Consider the following 21471-nt stretch of genomic DNA (forward strand, 5'->3'; position numbering starts at 1 on the left):
AGCAAGTACAAAGCCCCTGAGATGGGATTGAGCTTGATGTGTTCAGAGACGAGACAGCTAGCATGGATTTAGGAGAATAGCAATGGCAGAATGGTAGACAGCGAACTGAGTGAGGCAGGCACGGGAGAGATCAGTAAGGCCTTGAAAAATGGGGCAGGGAATCTGCATTTTATTTTATGTACACTGGGAGAGATTTGAGCAGAGGAATGGTGTGATCTGATTCACTTTTAAAAGGCCACTCTAGCTTCTGAGTAGAGATTGTGGAGCAAGAATAGAAACATCAGAACATACAGGAGGTTACTTCAGAAGTCCAGGCCAGAGATGATGGTCTGGGTTGGTAAGCTATGGAAGTAAAGAGAAATAATCAAATGTATTATGTAGGTTAACCCAGCAGGCCTTGTATATGAATAGATGCAACACATGAAGAAAACATAGGAACCTAGTGTTAGGCTGGTACAAGGAGGAAGGGGAACAGATGCTTTGTCTAGGAGTTTCTATGGAGAAATAGATGACATTAGGAGATGCTTTGTCTACTAGGAGGAACAAATTGACCAGAAGGGGGGCTTCCAAGAAGGAACAGATGATGTATTAAGGGGTCCCCAAGGACTGACCAGATATTTGGTCTATAATAAGAGGTTTCCAAAGACTGACCAACCAGAAAGAGGTAGAAAGGCCACAGAGTGGAGATATGATCAAGGCCACAAATGAGGGTCTCTGGAACATGTGTACAAGTAAGGTGACAGTATCCTCAAGTGACCTACCCTCATTAACATAGTAAAAATCACACCCACCAGTGCCATGACAGTTTACAACAAATGCCATGGCAACCCCCTAAAATTGTCTTACAAGGTTGAAAATGGGGAGGATTCCCGGTTCCAGGAATTTTCTACCGTTTTCCAAGAAAAACTATGAATATTCCACCCCCTACTTAACATAAAATTAGGGAATCAGCATAAAAGGGAAAATCTTGTTAAACTTGGTCTCCTCCACTTACGGGGGTTGACCCAACTCCTTCTCGGGAATGTACTATGCTTTAATAAACTTTGGCACTTTGCTTGCTTGCATCTGCTTGGTCTGCTCATTTGCTCTGCTGATGTGGTACCAGTAACCATTCCTTGGTTACCAGTAACCACAAACCAGGGAACACAGACCTGACATCTAGTCCCCACACCTGACAAGTTGGATGATTCCCAGCTTTGGGGCCTGAGAAACAACGTAAAAAATGGTGTCCTTCAACTCTACATAAATTTCATTTTCCTATGATTCTCTTATGAAAAATATAATTACACTAGTCTATCTACTGTGCAAAACAGTTTGACAATTTCTTTAAAAATTAAACATATACTTACCATATGTCCTAGTAATTGCATTCCTGAGCATTTATCCAAAAAATGAAGAACTCTATGTCCATACAAACCTATACATGAATGATCATATCAGCTTTATTTGTAATAGCCAAAAACTAGAAACAACCAAAATATCCTTCAACAGATGAATGGTTAAACAGTAGCTTATCCAAATCATGAAATACTGCTCAGCAATAAGAGGAACAATCCATTGATACACTTCACTTAGGTGGATCTCAGAGACATAACACCAAATAGAAAAAGCCAATTTCAAAAGGTCAGATTTTGTATGATTCCATTTATGTAACATTCTCAAATCACAAAATTATAGAGAACAGATTAGTTTTCAGGGGTTAGAGATGGTTGGGGCAAGGGCAGATTACACATGAGGGAGATATTTGTGGTGATGGAGCAGTTCTGCATCTTGATTGCAGTGGTAATTACAGGAATCTACATGTGTGATAAAACAACATAAAACTATACACATACATTGCACCAATGTCAATTTTCATATTGTGCTATAGTTATGTAAGATGTGATTACTGGAGGAAACTAGGTGAGGGAACAAAGGCCCTCTCTGTACTATCTTTGCAACTTCTATCGAATCTATAATTAGTTCAAAATAAAAAGTTTTATAAAAATCTCAAGCAAGTGTGCTGGCACACACCCATAGTCCCAGCTACTCATGAGCCTGAGGCAGTAGGGTCACTTGAGGCCAGGAGCTCAAGGCTGAAGTGTGCTAAGCTCATGCCTGTGAATAGCCAGTGCACTCTAGTCTGGACAACATGGTGAGACCCTCATCTCTTAATAAAAAGTCCAACTATGTTCGAGTATCAGGCAAAATGCACTGTATAAATATAAAAAGTAGTATAGTACTAAATATTGTACCTGACAAAATGTTGTCTTCTGAATTTATAAAGCACAGGTCTGCCCGTACATCCTACCACTTTTGGTATGTAGTTATCAGTTTAGTTAATCATCAGGATCTCTGTGTATAAGAACATTTTCCTCCTGAAAGCTTCTAGAGCAAACAGCACTTGGAATTTTCACTCTCTAACTGTAAGCTCAAATCAGCAAATGGAGCCTGTGTATTCTTATTTCTGTACCTGTACAAGGGAATTTTAGAGGAACAGAAGCTAAACAACTGCTAACGTTGGTGCTTCCAATAGCTTTCAGACATCCTTAACTATGAAAACAACCTGCTTAGACCCAAGATATTGACCTTTTATGGGCCAGCCAAGGCCCCTAGACTCCAATATCTTTCTCATCAACATCAAAATCTAAACCTTTGCAATGTGGAATCTCAGAAAAGACGGCTTAGACCAAAAACTAATGACTATAATCCAAAGGCTCAAGAGGCGCTAATAACACTAATCACATATTCAGTAAAACAATCTTAAGGTTACTTTAGTTATCAGAACTAGGCTTGGATAAATTATCGAAGTCAACTTGAAGGTATGGATGTGGTGAAGTCTCCTTCAAGATCTTTTAAAACAGCTTCATTGGTATGTATTTCCTTAATGTTCTAGTCTTCTGATGTCACCCAGTCTATCTGAGTATAGAGCACCTGGTCTTTGGCCCCCCTAGAGGGCATTCTATTTCCAAGAACACCATTCAAGACACCTGGAACTCAGGCATGTGTGCTAAATCCTAGACGTTTCTCATTGCTGAATGAGCTTATATTTATTTTTTTATTTTTATTTATTTTTTTTTTTTTGACACAGAGTCTCATTTTGATGCCTGGGCTAGAGTGAGTGCTGTGGCGTCAGCCTAACTCAGAGCAATCTCAAACTCCTGGGCTCAAGCGATTCTACTGCCTCAGCCTCCCGAGTAGCTGGGACTACAGGCATGCACCACCATGCCCGGCTAATTTTTTCTATATATATTTTTAGTTGGCCAGATACTTTCTTTCTATTTTTAGTAGAAACGGGGTCTTGCTCTTGCTCAGGCTGGTCTCAAACTCCTGACCTCAAGCGATCCTCCCGCCTCGGCCTCCCAGAGTGCTAGGATTACAGGTGTGAGCCACCATGCCCGGCCCTTATATTTATTAATACTAATCCTTTCATTCCCACAAACAGGCATACGTTCAACCTAGACTTTTTATAATGAAGACTAGATTTATAAACCTTTTTTTACTAGTCTTAATCATAAAAACCTACATTAAACTCTACCCTGAGGTCAACTTTAATTCAGAAATTATTAACTAAAATATTTTATAAGCTATGTCTCTCATATCAGATCTCATCCGCTTTTTTGGAATTTAACACATTGCCAACAATACCAATGGAATGTGCCGGATGCCACCTCTCCTGGTTTCTTCAGGAGAGCTCCGCCAGGTACAACACTATGAAGAGAGTTAAATCACAATGTTCTCATTCTGATTTATGTCTCACTCTAGCCACACTGTTTTTCATGTGTTATTACGTTCTAAAGAGTAATATGTGTTATTTTGCATTTTTATTTTCTAAGGCTGAATAAAAATGAAACCAATTGCAAATAATATGTATTAAACCCCTTTATGAAAACAAAGTAGCTCATTTTAATCCCATCAGAGATTTGGAGCCAGGAAAATTGCCAACAACAATAGTTCTTTAAAAATGAAAAAAATCAAGATACTTACAGCCAACCATCATCATGGCCACAGAAAACATCTTCTCCACATCTGTGGTAGGAGCTATGTTTCCAAATCCAATGGTTGTAAGGCTTGTCATGGTAAAGTAGAGAGAGGACACATACAGGGAGTCCTTGCTGGGTCCTCCTTCCCATATCCCTGCACTGGTATTGTATCGATACGGAGTCCCAATGCTCAAGGCCAGCTGGTAGAGCCAACTGTCTATTTGGATGGTGTTCGTGACTTCGTCGATGACCTCGTAGTCTCCAATGCTATACCATATGCAGGCCAGCCAGTGGGCGACCAGTCCAAACACACACACCAGGAGCACAAGGACTGCCGCGCCGTATTCTAGGTAATGGTCCAGTTTCCTAGCAACACGGCCAAGTCGTAAGAGCCGCACCACTTTTAAAGAACTGAAGAGACTGCTGATTCCCTGAACAAAAGAAAAGAAATAACATGGCACTTTCAGTAAAGAAAAACCTAGGAAAACAATACAATGACTCACCTTCTTGAACTTGATCGTGCAGTTATAGACTAAGAACATACATGCAATATAGCTCTGACTTTAAGCAAACCAAAAAACCCAAAATGGTAAACTTTCATTTAAAATGTGCAGATTCTCTCCCACCCAGACATATCTGTGAATAATTATATAATAATATCTAATACAATTAGTTTTTCATTAGATAAGAAACACCGAATTTATTTTCATAAGTGGAATACAAATGGCACAGAGAAAAACTGAATAACCAAAGAAGACAATTGCTCGAATGCAATATATACAGAGTGTAGGAGTGATAAATTCACACCTTTTATTTCTTCTTCCTATAAAACTTTTTACTACTCTAAAAGGTTTCTTTTTATTTCTTACTTTACAATAGCTACAAACAGCAAAACTCCTGAAAAAGGAAGCCCAACCTTACAGGCAAGCAAACAAGAAATACTTGTGTGCACGTGGGGAGAATGAGCAACTATCATTGTTGGTACCACTACCTCCTTCCACAGCCACGATAAGCACTAACTTCCCAGAGCTCTGCAAAAGTGAACAAAGCTGAATCTAGAATGGGTACAGAGCCTACTAAGTCCTATTATCCTCTAGCAATAGTCACAGAAAAGAAAACCAAAAGGGAACAGCAGCCACAAAATTCATGTTTTGTTGAGAAGCTTTAAATACCAAATAAAGCATCATCCAAATTAGAGCTTTCTTAAATCAAGGAAGGTCCCATAGTTACTTTTTTGGAAGCAATTCTCAAATATTGTGGCACATTTACAGTCTGAAAATAAATTCTCATTTCACTTTAAGATTTGGGGGAGCAAGAAACATACTGAACTTCAGGCAGTTAAAAAGGGTAGAATTAATAAAATGCAGAAGACAAATTGTCATGACATGGTGACACGAGATGTTGAAAGGTAAGAAGGTTCAGGAAAGCTTGGAAGCTCTCAAAACTAGAACTGTGTAATCATGAACAAGGAAGAAAAAAGTAAGCATTTATTGAGCTCATCTATAACCAGACTCTGGGTTAAGTTCTGGGGACATTAAGATAAATATGCCTTTGCTTCTGCTCTAAAGAAATCCATGATCAAAATGCATGAAAAACTCAGAGTTAGATTTTAAAATAAAAACAGTGCTGCTGTAAATATTATTTTCTAGTTAGCTCAAACCTTTAAAAGAGCTGTGGCACTTCTGTTTAAATATTACATAGAACTTGAATTCGTTTCTCTAAAAACAAAGAGAAGAAAAAAACAGACAGGAAATCTCCATCCTATTCAAACTACAAAACAGCCACAAAACCCAACTAGAATGTAAAGAACCAGGGCCTACTAGAATTAGGCCCAAATGGTGGGAGGACACACCCCACTGATCTCTAGCAGGCATATTTCTCCAAAAGGCAGTACCCCGTCCTGACAGTCACCTGCTCTAGACTCTACTTACTCATAAGTACATTTTCTAATATTTAGATGTAGTACAACTCTACTTAAAATGACAAAATATTTTATGAATTCAGAAAGTAATAAAAGATTTGTAAAATAGATATACGTGTGCATGTGTGTGTGTGTATATATATATATTCTGTAAGCACTGTAAATTCTCCCTGCCATGAGCTCTATGATACCATTTTCTCCTGGTTTTTAGCCAACTGCCCAACTGATGTCTCTCTCAAAATCATTTTCTAGGGCTACCCTTTTCCATGTTTTTGTTACAGGTTAGGATTCTCATCACGACTGCCCTTAGCCCTCTTCTGGTTGATCTACCACATATCCATGTCTCAACCATACTCTATGTATGAATGAGTTGCAGGTCCACTTCTCAGCATGCACACATACAAAAAAACTCTCTCCTGAATTTTTGATACATAAGCCAAATATCTGCTGTACATTTCCACTTGGATGTCCCATAGGTATCCAAAAGGTACTGGGTCCCCAGGGGACTCTTTCATGTCTCCCAATCAACTCTTTGTCACCTATGCTGTGAATGACATCATCATCCACCCACTCAGACCTGGGGCTGAGCCTCAACTCCTCCTTCTTTCTGCCACTTCCAGCTAGCTGGTCAGCAAGTCCTGATCTCACCACTCAAGGTGCCTAAGTGCTCAAAATAAATATATACTTAATAAATCTCTCAACAATTTCCCTTCTTTTCTATTCCCATGACCATCCCTTGGTCATAATTTCATGCTTTTTTCCTACTTGTGTGACATGCATAGTCTCTCCATTATCCACCCTCTCTCTCTCTTCTAGCTTACTCTAATTTACAGATCACACTACAGAGACTACTAGCCTAGTATGTTTTAAATATACATCTATCTAATCATAACCATCTCTAATATAAAATCCTTTCATGTTAGCTCATTACCTATAGGATTAAATATTAATTCCTTACTATGACATGCAGAGCCCACCAGGACCTAATCCCTGCCTACCTGGTCAGCATCTCTCCCACCAATTCCTCCATATGCTCTCTATGCAGCTGCCACATTCAGATAAGTATAGTTCCCAGAACACCACGCTATTTTATGCTACAAGTTTTTCCCTCTGTTCTCTTGGTGCCTATGCTCTCACAGTTTGTGACACTCTCTCCTCCATGGGCACTTCTCTGACATCTTTTCCCCGCCCCTGCCATCTTCCTTGTCATACTCTCATCCTCTCCCCCACTGTGAGAATTAGGTGTCCTTCCTTTGTTTATTATATACTCTTTGCACATCTCTATTACAACAATTATCACAATCACACTTTATTACGAGTCTGATGGCATACATGACACCACAGGAAACTCCAGACTCCTTAAGGAGTATGTCTAATGTCAATTACAAAGCTGGCATATGGTAATATACAAACCAGTCAATAATTCAATAAATGAAAGAAAAAATTTTTGTCAAACAAGCAAACATAGGCAGTGGACTGGGAGATTTTGGTTAATAACAAATTCAGTGTGATTTAACAGTATAATGTAGGGAACAAGACAGTCAATGTAACTTTGGGTTGCATTAACAGAGTATGACATTGAGTATAAAAGAGAAATTCTCTTTAATCTCTCCACTGACCAGGCCACACATGTAAGAGATACATCAAATATATTCATCAGAAGGCTGCCAGGAAAAGAATTCAAAACTATCACCTATTAGGAAATGTGAAAGGAACTGAAAACAAAAGACTAGGGCAGAACACTATGACTATATTCAAATACACAGTGCATGGATGAGGGCCGAGCTCACTCTGTACAATCTTAATGTGGGAAACCTGGATCCTGGTTGGAGCTAGAGGAGTAGAAAAATACAACAAAGGTTTCAACAAACCTGTTCCATACACTTCCACCAGTTAACTAACCAGAAAGCTTGATCATTCATTGCTTCTTGGAAAAGACAGAGAGGGCAATAATAATATTAACTATTTACTACACGTCAAGTACTGCTCTAAGTGTTCTCTTGGTATTAACTAACTTAATCTTCAAAACAATCCTATGCAGTAAGCATCATTACAGCATGGCCCAGAAAAGGAATTTAAGTTCATGCAACTAATAAGAGGAGGATCCCAGTTTCAAATATAGATAGTCTGGCTCTAGAACTTTTGCTCATTCTGAAATACTATACCTAGAGCATAATGTGTAATTTAACCAAGCACATTAGTACCTTTAATATTGGCTTAAAGATGGGCATTGTCTTCATGACTGAATGAAGGAGATTACATACCTAGCCTCCTCCTATTCTCTACTTAGTCACAGCAATGGCCCACAATAGCGGCGGTCTGTGGGGGCTCTAGAACTCTATATAGTCTGCAGTTCTCTAACATGGGCAAATTCATTTTATTCTCACAATGGCAGGATACCTACCTTCATTGTTCATATGAGAATACTGAAGCTCAAGCAGGTTGAACAATGTCCAAAGTCACAGTTAGCAAGGAATGGAAGCATCACTCAGGCCTAGTCCTTCAGATTCTGAGTGTGTTTCCCACAACAACCAACTGCTGTGCAAAATTTCTGTCCTCACCCCAATCCACCCTACACAATCGCTGCAATATTAATCTTCCTCAGAGACAGCCCTGAGCATATCCTCCAAGGGCTCACCATGGGCATTAAATCAATCACAATCTCTTCTACAGGCCCTCACTGCCCAACCTCTTCTCTGTCTACATGGCCAGGTCATTTTCCACCATGCCTCTGCATCGCAATTGTGCTCCTTTCTGCTCCCAGACATAACTCTCAAGTTCCACCTTTGAATTTTTCAGTGTTTCCTTCACCTACTTATCAAATCAGATACTTTTGCTCAAAATGAATAATACAAAAATAAATTTGCTTTATTTGGAAAGTCTCATCCTCCATTGTTTTGTCTCAAAGAGTACTTAATGCAATCATTATAATCAAAACTCGAAATGAAATGATTTGATTTTAAAATGTGCTGGAATGCCTAAAACTTAAAACAATCCAAATGTCTATCTCCAGTAGAATGGATAAACAAATTACGGTACCTTCACCCAATGGAATACTATCTAAAAATAAAAATGAGCAGATTAGGGCTCTCCTCAATAACAAACATAAATCTAAAAAACATCACATTGAGCAAAAGAAGCTAGACACAAAAGAGTATATACTGTATGATTCCACTTCTGAAAAGTTCAAAAACAGGTAGAACTACTCTACCTCTATGGAGGATAGTGGCTCCCCTTATTGGGGGAGAGATAGTGACTAGAAAGGGTATGAGGAAGCTTTTGGTGTTCTGGTAATGCTTTGTCTCCTAATATGGCTACTAATTACCAGGTGTATTCATTTTGTGAAAATTCTTTGAGCTGTACACTTAAGATTTGTGTAATTTTCTTTAAGCACATCATATTTAAATAACAAAAAAAATGTTATGGAAAACCCAGCAGTCACCTCTGTGTTGTTAGATTAACATTTCACCACAGTACATGATTCACGTTAATGATTTTTTATTCATAATATGATGTTTGGGGGAGGGGAGGATATATCCAACACTGTAAATAAAATAAGAGATTTTCCTTATTTTATGATTCACTCTCATTATCTTCAAAGAGGCCACAAATTGCAATTAATTCCTTATTGGCAATTTTAATTTCACTCATATGATAATATTAGATACTTTTAGAGGCCGATCCTCAAAAAATGCCCTTTTTCTATACTCTCTCCCTTTTAATACCAATTTTTTGATTCTGCACTTTCCACTAGTCTTCTCTATTCCTTGATTTTCTGCTTCATTTCACTCCAAACTTTCCAAGTCTTCTGTGCCCTCCTCCGCACTCCAGTGGCTTTCTGCCTCTATCTCAACTTCTGAGCTCTTAGGACACAAATCCCTGGGGTTCCACTGGTGGAAGAAACTATCAAACACATCAAATGCATAATAGAACACAGCAGGGTTAATGGAGAACTTTCTGTCATCAGCCTTCCACCTTTCTAGTCAATTTTCTTACTTGACAAGCCCCTCAGGCCATAGCAGCTTAAGGACCAATATCCAGCAGGCATCTCTGTGCTATTAACTCTTCAAGTTATCTTTGTAGATCCCCACGTTAAAGAGATGTGAGATGTGATTGGCTTAAAAATAATGTCTTACAATGATAAAGCCTTCCAAAATATAAATCAACGTTCTCATTTGATCATCACTAACAGTAGTAGGCAGACAGTTCAGCCAATATTTCTTTACACTTTCTTCCCTCCCTTTTTTTATAAACAGAAAAGAGATGATCAAAGAATTTTCTTGTCCAAGAAAACATGACAATTAAGCAGGAGCGATAGAGCAGGAATACAGATTTGCAGTATCCAGTCGCATGGTTTTTCACCTACAGTTTATATTCTCACAACACAGAATATTGCAGTAGATTGTTTCAAAAACAGCTGCGGTTATTTCCCTTTCTATACCCATAGCCCTCTGCAGTGTGACTAACAACTGCTCCCATCAAAAGATAGGGTCTATTTCCGATTTCTTGAATATGGTCTGGCTTTATGACTTGCTTTGGACAGCAGAACGTAGTATGAATGATGTCGTGCCAGTTCCAAGCCTAGGCCTCAAGAGGCCTGGCACATCTCCACTCAGGTCTTGGAATTCAGCCCAGCTGCCATGTACACAAGACCAACTAGGCTTTTGTAGGATGAGAGACCACAGGAGCAGCCATCCATTTCACCATCCTTGACGAGCCAGGCTCCAGCCAACTCAGTGGCTGACCACAAATGCTTGCGTGAACTTAGCTGAGATAAGCCAAGCCCAGCTCAAATCAGCAGAACCACCCAACTGAACCATACACTCATGAGCTGAAAAATGATGGTTGTTATTATCCATAAAGTTTTGGAGTGCTTTGTTAAGCAAGAAATAGAAAAAGCTAAGTGATAGAAATGCTAAAAAATGTATCTATGTTTATGAGCATAGAATTTCATACTTGTATGACTTAAGATTGGGTACAATAAAGATATTTAGTTGATACAGAGGCCCCATTTTAACAAGACCCTATCCCAAATACATAAGATATGGGTATGGAAAGTAAGATTTAATATATAATTGTTAGGTGTTATTAATATTTACCTGCTGTATTTGGAAATGTGTCACTCTTATGTCTTGTATGGATCCATGCTAATGAATACTCCATAAGAACAGAATATTCAAAGTTAATACTTCATATAAATTATTGAAAACATTTCTCAAAGCCAATCTCACCTAAAATCTTCACATCACCCTAGGTGATATCCATGTGGGTTACCCCTCCACAGCCTGGCCTTGGACAAGTTGCTTCACCAATTCATCTCCAACAACCTTTCCATTTCTCAGACATCCACTCCCCACGGTCATAATCTAAAATTTGTCATATCCTAAAACTTTCTCCAGCTCTGAAATCTTGAATCGAACCATTCTGCTCTCTGACCCTATCTTCTTCTCCCGACCCAATTACAGCAAGTGCAATAGTATTTCAACCTTTAGTCCAACGACCTTTTCCCCAATGTATTAGCCCTCTTCAGTCTCTACTTCCTTTTTTATACAGCTCCGTAATTTCAATAACACCAACACCCTGAATTCCTTAGCATCTCTGTGTCTTCTTTACACTCTCTATCAAAATTTGAATCCTGGCTCAAGTACCAGCTTCTTTATGCCTGTATTAAGAACCACTCAAGAAAGTCATACAATAAGCCAGATTAGTTCTACTATAAGTTCATTATCATCAATTATCTCTCTCAACTATCTAGCAATTTTACTATTTTTCTTATGAATTCACCCACTCACTGTATCTCAAACTTTCTTTATTCTACTCAAAACTCCAATAATTCCCCCTTCAACTACATCTTTCCCAAGTACATTTAAACATCTCATGTCCCTCTCAATAAAAAAAAAAAAAAAAAAAAATTAAGGCACCTGACCATCCTCATAACATCAGCTATCTGACTGGGGAGGGCAATCTACTTTACTGAATACACTGATTCAAATTCTAATCTCATCAAGAAACAACCACAGACACACCCAGAAATAATGTTTACTCTGAGCACCCCATGGTCCAGTCAAGTTGAGGCATAAAATTAACCATCACAGTAAGAAATTCAACCAGGAGACAGAAGAGAGAAAAGTATATACACACAGGACTATATATACCCTCCATCATACACACACACACACACACACACACACACATATACACTTTGTAAATTTTTATATACATATATAGAGTTTAAATTTTTCATGTATACTCATTGACTACTTTTCACCCACCAGAATATAAACTCTGACCAAGATGATGGCCTTAGGTTGACTAAACTTTAGACAGGCTTCTTTCTAACCCTAGACTTCCCTTTCTTAGAGTATTTTACTTTAGAAAACTTTCAATTATAAATATTGTTTTTCTGCCCTTTTAAGATGTAAATTTTCTCCCAGCCTCTTGCCAACCTAAGAATATGTTTCTTGAGGACTCTGGGGCTACTCCTCTGGAATGTAATCATCAGGAAACTCCCTATTTCCCAGTCTCTGTAAGAGTATAGAAGCCTAACTTTGATAAGCACCGTCAAACACAGATGACCTAATCATACTGACAAACATCCCCACCATTTGTTTCAGCAAAGTTGAGTTCAATCTCTCTCCCCTATTGCAATAGTCTCTCTCCACTACTGCAATAGTCTTGAATAAAGTCTTCCTTCCTGTTTTTAACAAATGTGTGGTGTAATTTCTCTCTAACAGTTCCAGGATTTGTGTACTTATTCACTGCTATATATCCATTACTTAGAACAAAGAAGTAGCTCAATATATATTTTTTGGGTGAATGGGTGAATGAAATTAAGTCAGAGGTTTTTTTGCATTTAAAGGATGACATTGAGAGAAAAATAAATCTTTCTTAGGCCATTGCTATAGTTCGGATATGGTTTGTGCCCACCAAAACTCATGTTGAAACTTGATCCCCAAGGTGGCAGAGTTGGGAAGTGGGGCCTAGTAGGAGGTGTTTGGGCCATGGGGGTGGATCTCTCATGAATAGAGTGGTATCATTCTCATGGTAGTAAATGAGTTCTCACTCTGAGGAGACTGGATTAGTTCTTATGTGAATGGATTAGTTCCTGCAAGAGTGGGTTGTTATAAAGCCAGGACGCCCCTTGGGCTTTGTCTCTTCACATGTGTCTGCTTCTCCTTTGACCTTCTCTACCATGTTATAATGCAGCATGAGAACCCTCAGCAGCAGCCAGGGCCAGGCCCTTGAACTTCTCAGGCTGCAGAACTATAAGCCAAATAAAACTCTTTACAAGTGTGCTGTTATAGCAACACAAATATGGACTAAGATAGCCATCCCTGTGTATTTCTGAAGGAAGCACATCTCAGAAGTCAATCTAAATACATAATTATTAATAACACTAAAGAGAATAACTAATAATCTAGTGTTCAGTCCTAGTTATTTAAGTTTACCATATACAATGGCAGGTTTCTGTACATGGAGACTGTTTACTAAAAACAATGCCTTTCTTTTCCAATATAGGTGAGATTATCATTAAATAGATATGAAATTTTTAAACTGAATTGTTAGATTTCAGTGTAGAAGGCAAGAAATAAAATTGGTTCTAAAATTCTACGAGCATCAAGGGAATAAAAATTCAGCTAACCTAAAAATTTGTAATCATAGTAAAATAATTGTTGCATAGGTTCCTGTGATCTACATCTCTTCATTTACTGTGGCCAAGACAATTGCAACATCTGTAAAAGCTGAAACAAAAGCTTTTGAATAAGGCTACCCATAACTCAGCATAATTCTGTGTATAAATGTGAATTTACCTGAAGATGGTTGATTTTTACTAACGCAATGACTTAAACACAAACAAATCACGGTGAAAACTAGCATCTTCTGCAAAAATGCACACCAGGCATTTGACTATAAAGTCTATATTTGTGTCTGCAATATTGATCAACTAGACATTCACACTTATAAGACTATCAGAGATTATGATTGTTATCAGTAGACTCAGAAAGGTACAGAGTAGAAATCACTGTTCATCAATGGGGCAGCATTAGGTACCTTACTGCATGGGAGTTCACCTCATAGCAGTCTGTGTAGCAATCCACAGAGCTATGCTTCTTGTGCCCCATCTCCCCCAAGGGGAAACTCAAAAGCAAGAATATGAGACTCAGCTGGCAGGCACTAGAGCCATCTTGACTTAAAAACCTTGAGAACTAAAATCATCTAACCCCCCTACCACCACTCCCACTCAGCCTGGACACTGGGAACTAAAACCATACCTTAATGTCTACTTTAGCATGACTTTGTGTTATTCCTCAGTCTCCCCTAGCATGACTTTATTTTTCCAGGACTGTCCTACCCAACTAAACAGTTTGATTTTTTTACTGGAGGAATTTCAGAAAGACCTATTAACTCTTCAGTGGAAAGCATCAGCAGACAGCTTATGCCCTAAGATTCTTTAAATCCTTTGCTTCGAAATCCTCACCTTGCTATTTCCACCAAACCCGGACTATTGTATTATATTCTTGGACCTTAATCCTAATAAAGACCACTTCCCTAAGCCCTCCCTGTTTTTAAAGACACACCTTAAATCAAACTTCCAATTCTCAATAAATTCTGTCCTTGTCTTTTCTGATCTCAGACAATGCCAGTCTTGCAAGGTAGTATTCTCCCATACTGTGATAAGCAGTAAATTCAACTCAGCTTTGTCTTATCTAAAGGTTGTGTTGGTAATGTTTGGGGATCTAGCTTTTGACAGCCTCATGCACCAGCTCATTCAATACCTCTAATAAGATCAAGGCATAGGCTTCAGAGTCGCACAAGAGATATGCTCAGAGTTCCATCTTTCAAGGAACCCTTAAGCTATGGTGTCCTCATCAAGTTATTTATACTTTATTAAAAGTCCCTCACAGTCCAGATGCAATTCATTGATGAGGGATTCTTTTTTCATTTAAGTAATATTGCTTAGCAACATAGATGACATATTCCCTTCATTAGTTCTCAGGGGAACAAAGGAAGACAGTTGACCAAAGGTCGAATTCTCATGCAGATGGGGAAATGAGTTTGTTAACCCTTTACTTACAATGTCTAATAGATAATAAGTCATAAAGACGAAGAAATCCAATCCAAAGATAGGCATGTTCCTCGTGAGTTAGCATGTGTTATCTGAAAGCACTGACATCAGGCAATAAAATGAAGTAATAAAAAGGTCAAATGGCGTAGGAATAAACTTAATTAGAATTTCCCTCAAAGAAGAGTGACAATACTAGGACTTCTCAAGCATGGAGATAATTACTGCATAAAAAGACAATAAAGAACAACTTCTGTGCAAGTATTCCTAATTAAGGTAAAAAAAATTTAATGATTATAGCATACAAATTGCAATATATTTCAATCATTTTTGCCTTTATATTAGAATCATTTTCTAATTCTTAACAGTAGGAAGCATTTATCATTAACGAAGATCTATACATATAAAAGTTTCTTTTCATGTAAACAACAAAATCAAATAAAGGGACTTTATTGCTATCCTCATTGCTTGTTATTTACTATCCTCTCAAAGCTAATTCCCACAGTTAGACCATTTTATCTCAGTGAAAATTCATACCAAACAATACGTTCCTGCAACATCACTAAATTTTTAAAATATAAGACAAATGTCTATTATCTTTAAACCTGTATATTATCCAATTTCAATAACACTCTCTACCACTCAATTCCCACCAGGAATAGAATTTAAAAGCTCAGACCGTAGCTATCATGTTCCAGTTTGGAGCTTGAGGCTAACTCTTACCTATTCTCCAAACCTTTTCCCTATCTCCTCCTTTCCCCGATCCCTCATTTATTCATACCCTTGAATAGGTGGTGAGAAAGTTTTCCTCTCAATCTAGAAGGTAGGTATGTTTCTGTTCAGAAACTGTCTTGTTCAGCTTTCTTTGTCCACAATACTTTCATTCCCAGTGGGAGATCGCAGCTTGGGGATCTAAACCCTAAGACAATCTTTAAACATGTATGGAAAGCTGGCAGACCAGGTCATCTGACTGGAAAATTATTTACATGAGAGCATAAGAGCATTATTTACATGAGAGCATGCTCACTGGAAAGGAACACATGCGAGGAGACATGAGCATAATGTCCAAAGGACAATGCCCTATAATCTGCGAGGAGGAAGAGTTTGGAGCATAGCTAAGGTTATGCCACAAACGTTTCCCTCTGGCCATTTCTTTATCATTATAACAAGAAGCAGGTATATTTAGGAAGCATGAAAAGCCTTAATGCCACATTTGCTTCAGTAGAAATATGTGTAATATGGCAATTATGTGCAAAGCATTATGGTAGGTACTGCAAATCCAAGATGAGTTAGAGAGACACAGTCTCTACCTTGGGGGAGCAGAAGGTCTACCTTTGATTCTTCCAGAAACAAGAATAATACCTAAAACTTGGTTGTCTAAACTGTTTGCTGGATTTGAATTCATTACTTGAAGTAGAATTAAAAGATGCCAAATAACACCTTCCCTGAGCCTAAAGATGAAAGACGAGTGTGGATAAACTACTAATCCAATACTTGATAAAAATATACATGATTGTTGATTTCTTAAGAGAAGAGACAGAGCAAGATGATAAATAGAAAACTCTAGCAATCATCCCTCTGCACAAACAATGAGTTCTACAACTATCCACACAACCAAGCGCCTTCAGAAGAACCAAAAACCAGGCGAGTGATCATACTACCTGGCTTTAACATTATATCAAGGAAAGAGGCAGTGAAGACAGCAAAAATGACAATCTTTCATTGCATACGCCACTCCTCCCCCATCGCTTGGCAGTGCCACGCCAGGACAGCAAGTGGAGAGAGAATCTGTGTACCTGGGGAGGGAGAGTGAAGTGATTGTGGGACTGTGCATTGAAACCCAGGCTGCTCTGGCACAAGAGACCACAGCACAGGGCAGAATTCTGCCAGTGCCCACAGGGCAGGCATTTAGACCAGCCCGGCCAGACAGAAATCCTCCTCTCTGAGACCACAGTTCTGGCTAGCTCCACCATCAGGTAACAAAAAGCAGCCTGAGAACTAGACTAAATTCGTAAGGCAGTCGGGCCACAAAGGCTGTAGTCCTTGAGAAATTAATTCCTATGGCTGTGCTGGCTCAGAGCCCGTGGGCTTAGGGTGCACATGACCCAGTGAGACACCAGTGGTGGTGGCCAAGCCAGTGCCTCTGTTACCCCCACCACAACTACAGGTAATGCGGCTCAGGGAGTCTTCTCCTAGTTGGGGGAAGGAAATGGAAAAGTGCAGAGGATTTGTTTTGGGTACCAGCTCAGCCACTCACTACTTGGTAAAAGAAAGTACCAAGCAGACGCCTGAAGCCCCTGACTCCAGGTCCTAGTTCTTGGAAGGCATTTAAGGACCCACCCTGAGCCAGAAGGAAACATGCTGCCCTGAAGGGAAGGACCCAGTCCTGGCAGCGTTCACCACCTGGTGACTAAAAAGCCTTTGGGCTTTGAATAAACATGAGGGATAGCCAGGCAACAGTCACCACAGGTTTTGGGTGAGACTGGGCTGGCTTCAGTGTACCCTGGTGCTGGTGGCCAAGAGGGAGTGCCCGCCTCACTCTTTCCCCAACTCCTGCAGCCCAGCACAGACAATGAGGAAAGAGAGTGAGAGACTTTGCCTGGGAATCCAAGCAATTCTCCCATATCTTACCCAAGTCCACCAAGGTGGTACCACCAGGGGTCTGTTAGAGTCATAGCATTATAGGGCTTAGGGCATTCCCAGTGCTAATACGGCTACAGTGCCCAAAGACTTAGAACACAACACTCAATTGCCACTGAATACCTGGAAAGCCTCCTCAAGGAGGAAGGGTTCAAACAAGCCCCAGACTGTGAAGATTAAAATATATACCTAACTCTTCAATGCCAGACATTGATGAACATCCACAAGCATCAAGAACATCCAGGAAAACATGACCTCATCAAACAAACTAAATAAGGTACCAGTGACCAGTCCTGGAGCAGTGGAGATATGTGACCTTTCAAACAAAAAAATCCAAAATAGCTGTCCTGAAAAAACTCAATGAACTTCAAGACAACACAGAGAAGAAATTCAGAAATCTATGACAGAAATTTAACAAAGAGATTATAATAATTTTTAAAAATCAAGCAGAAATTCTGGAGCTTAAGAATTCAGCTGAAAAACTGAGAAATGTATCAGTCTCTCAACAGTAGAACTGACCAAGTGAAAGAATTAATAAGCTTGAACACAGGCTATGTGAAAATACATGGTCAGAAGAGAAAAAAGAAAAAGTAAGAATGAAGCACGCTTACAAGATCTAGGAAATAGCCTCAAAAGGGCACATCTAAGAGTTATTGTCCTTAAAGAGGAGGTAGAGAGAGAGAGAGATTCAGGTAGAAAGTTTATTCAAAGAAATAATAACAGAGAACTTTCCAAACCTGGAGGAAGATATCAATATTCAGGTACAAGAAGGTCATAGAACACCGAGCAGATTTAATCCAAACAAGACTACCTCAAGGAATTTAATAATCAAGCACCTAAAAGGTGACAGATAAAGATTAGATTGGAAGAATTAATGTTGTTAAAATGTCCACACTACCCAAAGCAATCTATAGATTCAATTCAATACCCATCAAAATATCAATGACATTCTTCACAGAAATAGAAAAAATAACACTAAAATTTATATAGAACCATAAAAGACCCAGAATAGCCAAAGCCAACCTAAGCAAAAAGAACATAACTGGAGGAATTATATTACCTGACTTCAAATTATACTACAGAGCTGTAGTAACCAAAACAGCATGATATTGGCATAAAAACAGAAACACAGACCAATGGAACATAATAGAGAACCCAGAAATAAATCTACACATCTATAGTGAACTTATCTTCAGCAAAGTTGCCAAGAACATACACAGTAGGAAAAGGACAATCTCTTCAATAAATGGTGCTGGGAAAACTGGATATCCAAATGCAGAAGAACAAAACTAGACCCTTATCTCTTGCCATATACAAACATAAAAATAAATGGATTAAAGACTTAAATCTAAGACCTGGAACTTCGAAAGTACTAAAAGAAAACATTAGGAAACACTTCAGGATATTGGTCTGGGCAATGACTTCTTGATTAATACCCCCAAAGCACAGGCAACCAAAGCAGAATTGGACAAATGGGATCACATCAAGCTAAAAAGCTTCTGCACAGCAAAAGGAACAATCAACAGAGTGAAGACACAACCCACAGAATGGGAGGAAATATCTGCAAACTACCCATCTGACAAGGGACTAATTAATAGAATATATAAGGAACTGTAATAATTCAATAGGGAAAAAAATCAAATAATCCAATTAAAAAATGGGCAAAGGATCTGAATAGACATATCTCAAAAGAAGACATACAAATGGCCAACAGGCATACGGAAAAATGTTCAACATCATTAGTCATCAGAGAAATGCAAATCAAAACTATAATGAGATATCATCTCACCCTAGTTAAAATGGCTCTTATCAAAAAGACAACCAATAACAAATGCTAAAAAGGATGTGGAGAAAGGGGAACCCTCATACTCTATTGGTAGGAATGTAAATTAGTGCAACCACTACAGAGAACAGTATGGAGGTTCCTCAAAAAACTGAAAACAGAACTATTTAATACCATATGATCCAGTGATCTCACCACTGGGTATATATCCCAAAAGTGGAAATCAGTATATCAAAAAGGTATCTGCACTCTCATGTTTATTGCAGCACTATTCACAATAGCCAATTTTGTAATGAACCTAAGTGTCCATCTAAGGATGAATGGGAAAAGAATTTGTGGTATATATACACAATGGAATATTATATAGCCACAAATAGGAATGAAATCCTGCCATTTGAAACAACACTGACGGAACTGAAGAACACTATGTTAAGTGAAATAAGCCAAGAACAGAAAGACAAATCTTGAATGTCCTCATTCATATGTGGGAGCTAAATATTAAAAACAATTGATCTCATGGAGATAGAATGTAGAATGATGGTTACCAGAGGCTGGGAAGGGTAGTGGGGAAAGGGGGGATGATTGATAGGTAGAAAAATATAGTTAGATAAAATTAGCAATATTTGATAGCACAACAAAGTGACTATAGTCAACAATAAGTTAGGGTATACTTTAAAATAACTAAAAGAGTTGTAGGATTACGCCTGTAATCCTAGCACTCTGGGAGGCTGTGGTGGGTGGATAGTTTGAGCTCAGGAGTTCAAGACCAGCCTGAGCAAGAGCGAGACCCTGTCTCTACTAAAAAAAAAAAAAAAATAGAAAGAAATTAGCTGGACAACTAAAAATATATAGAAAAAATCAGCCAGGCATGGTGGTGCATGCCTGTAGTCCCAGCTACTCAGAAGGCTGAGGCAGAAGGATTGCTTGAGCACAGGAGTTTGAGGTTGCTGTGAGCGAGGCTGATGCCACAGCACTCTAGCCCAGGCAACAGAGTGAGACTCTGTCTCAAAAAAAAAAAAAAGAGTTGAACTAGAATGTTCCTAACACAAAGAAATGATAAATGCCTGAGGTGATGGATACCCCAATTACCCCGATTTGATTAATCGACATTGTATGCCTATAGCAAAGCAAAACATGTACCCTATAAAGATATGTAACTATGATCTACCCATAATAATTACAAAGAAATTAGATGACTTTTAATTGTTATTAGGATGACTGTTTGTTAAAAGAATATAAATCATATAATGTTCACTTTCAGACCACAATCTAGAAATCAATAACAAATGATATCTGGAAAATCCCAAAATACTTGGAGATTAAATAATATACTTCTAAATAGCATATGAGTCAAAGAAGAAATCTCGAGAGAAATTAAAAATATGTTGAACTACATAAAAATGAAAATAAAACTTAACAAGATTTGTGAAATATAGCCAAGGAAGTGCTTAGAGGGAAATTTATAGCTTTGAATGCATATACTGGAAAAGAAGAAAGATCTAAAATCAATACTCTAATCTTTCACTTCAGCAAACTGGGAAAAGAAAAGCAAATTAAATCCAAAGTAAGTAGAAGAAAAGCAATAATAAAAATTAAAGCAGAAATAAATGAAGTTGAAAAGCTGATTCTTTGAAAAGATCAAAAAATCAATAAGCCTCTGGCCAGGCTAAGAAAAGAGAAAGAAGATATAAATTACTAATATAAGAAATGTAAGAGGGGACAAAACTACAGATTCCATGGACATTAAAAGGATAATTAAGGAATATTATGAACAACATTGCCCACAAATTTGGTAACCTGGATGAAATAAATGAACCAAGTCCTTGAAAGACACATCTGGTGAAACTCACACAAGAAAAAATTAGACAATCTAAATAGGACTATATGTATTAAAGAAATTGTGTCAATAATTAATAGTCTTCCAAAACACAAAGCATCAGGCCAATACAGGTTCATGGGAAAATTATATTAAACACTTAAGGAAAAAATTATACCAATTCCCTACAATCTTTTCCAGAATATAGAAGCAGAGATAGTCCTTCCTCCTGACTCATTTTATGAGACCAGCATTACTCAATATAAAAACCAGACAAAAAATTAC

At 38.3% G+C, this 21471-nt stretch overlaps 1 protein-coding gene across 1 annotated transcript in view; it reads right to left on the minus strand.

Moving 5' to 3' along the window:
• The window catches only part of KCNH5 (potassium voltage-gated channel subfamily H member 5), a 272418-nt gene that overhangs the window by 181576 nt on the left and 69371 nt on the right, over positions 1–21471 (minus strand). Inside the window, exon 7 of the mRNA XM_069465044.1 lies at positions 3967–4393. Within this exon, the coding sequence (XP_069321145.1) occupies positions 3967–4393 (427 nt within the window). The remainder of the gene's footprint in view (positions 1–3966; positions 4394–21471) is intronic.

Source organism: Eulemur rufifrons, chromosome 2, assembly GCF_041146395.1.
Source record: "Eulemur rufifrons isolate Redbay chromosome 2, OSU_ERuf_1, whole genome shotgun sequence".
NCBI lineage: Eukaryota > Metazoa > Chordata > Mammalia > Primates > Lemuridae > Eulemur > Eulemur rufifrons.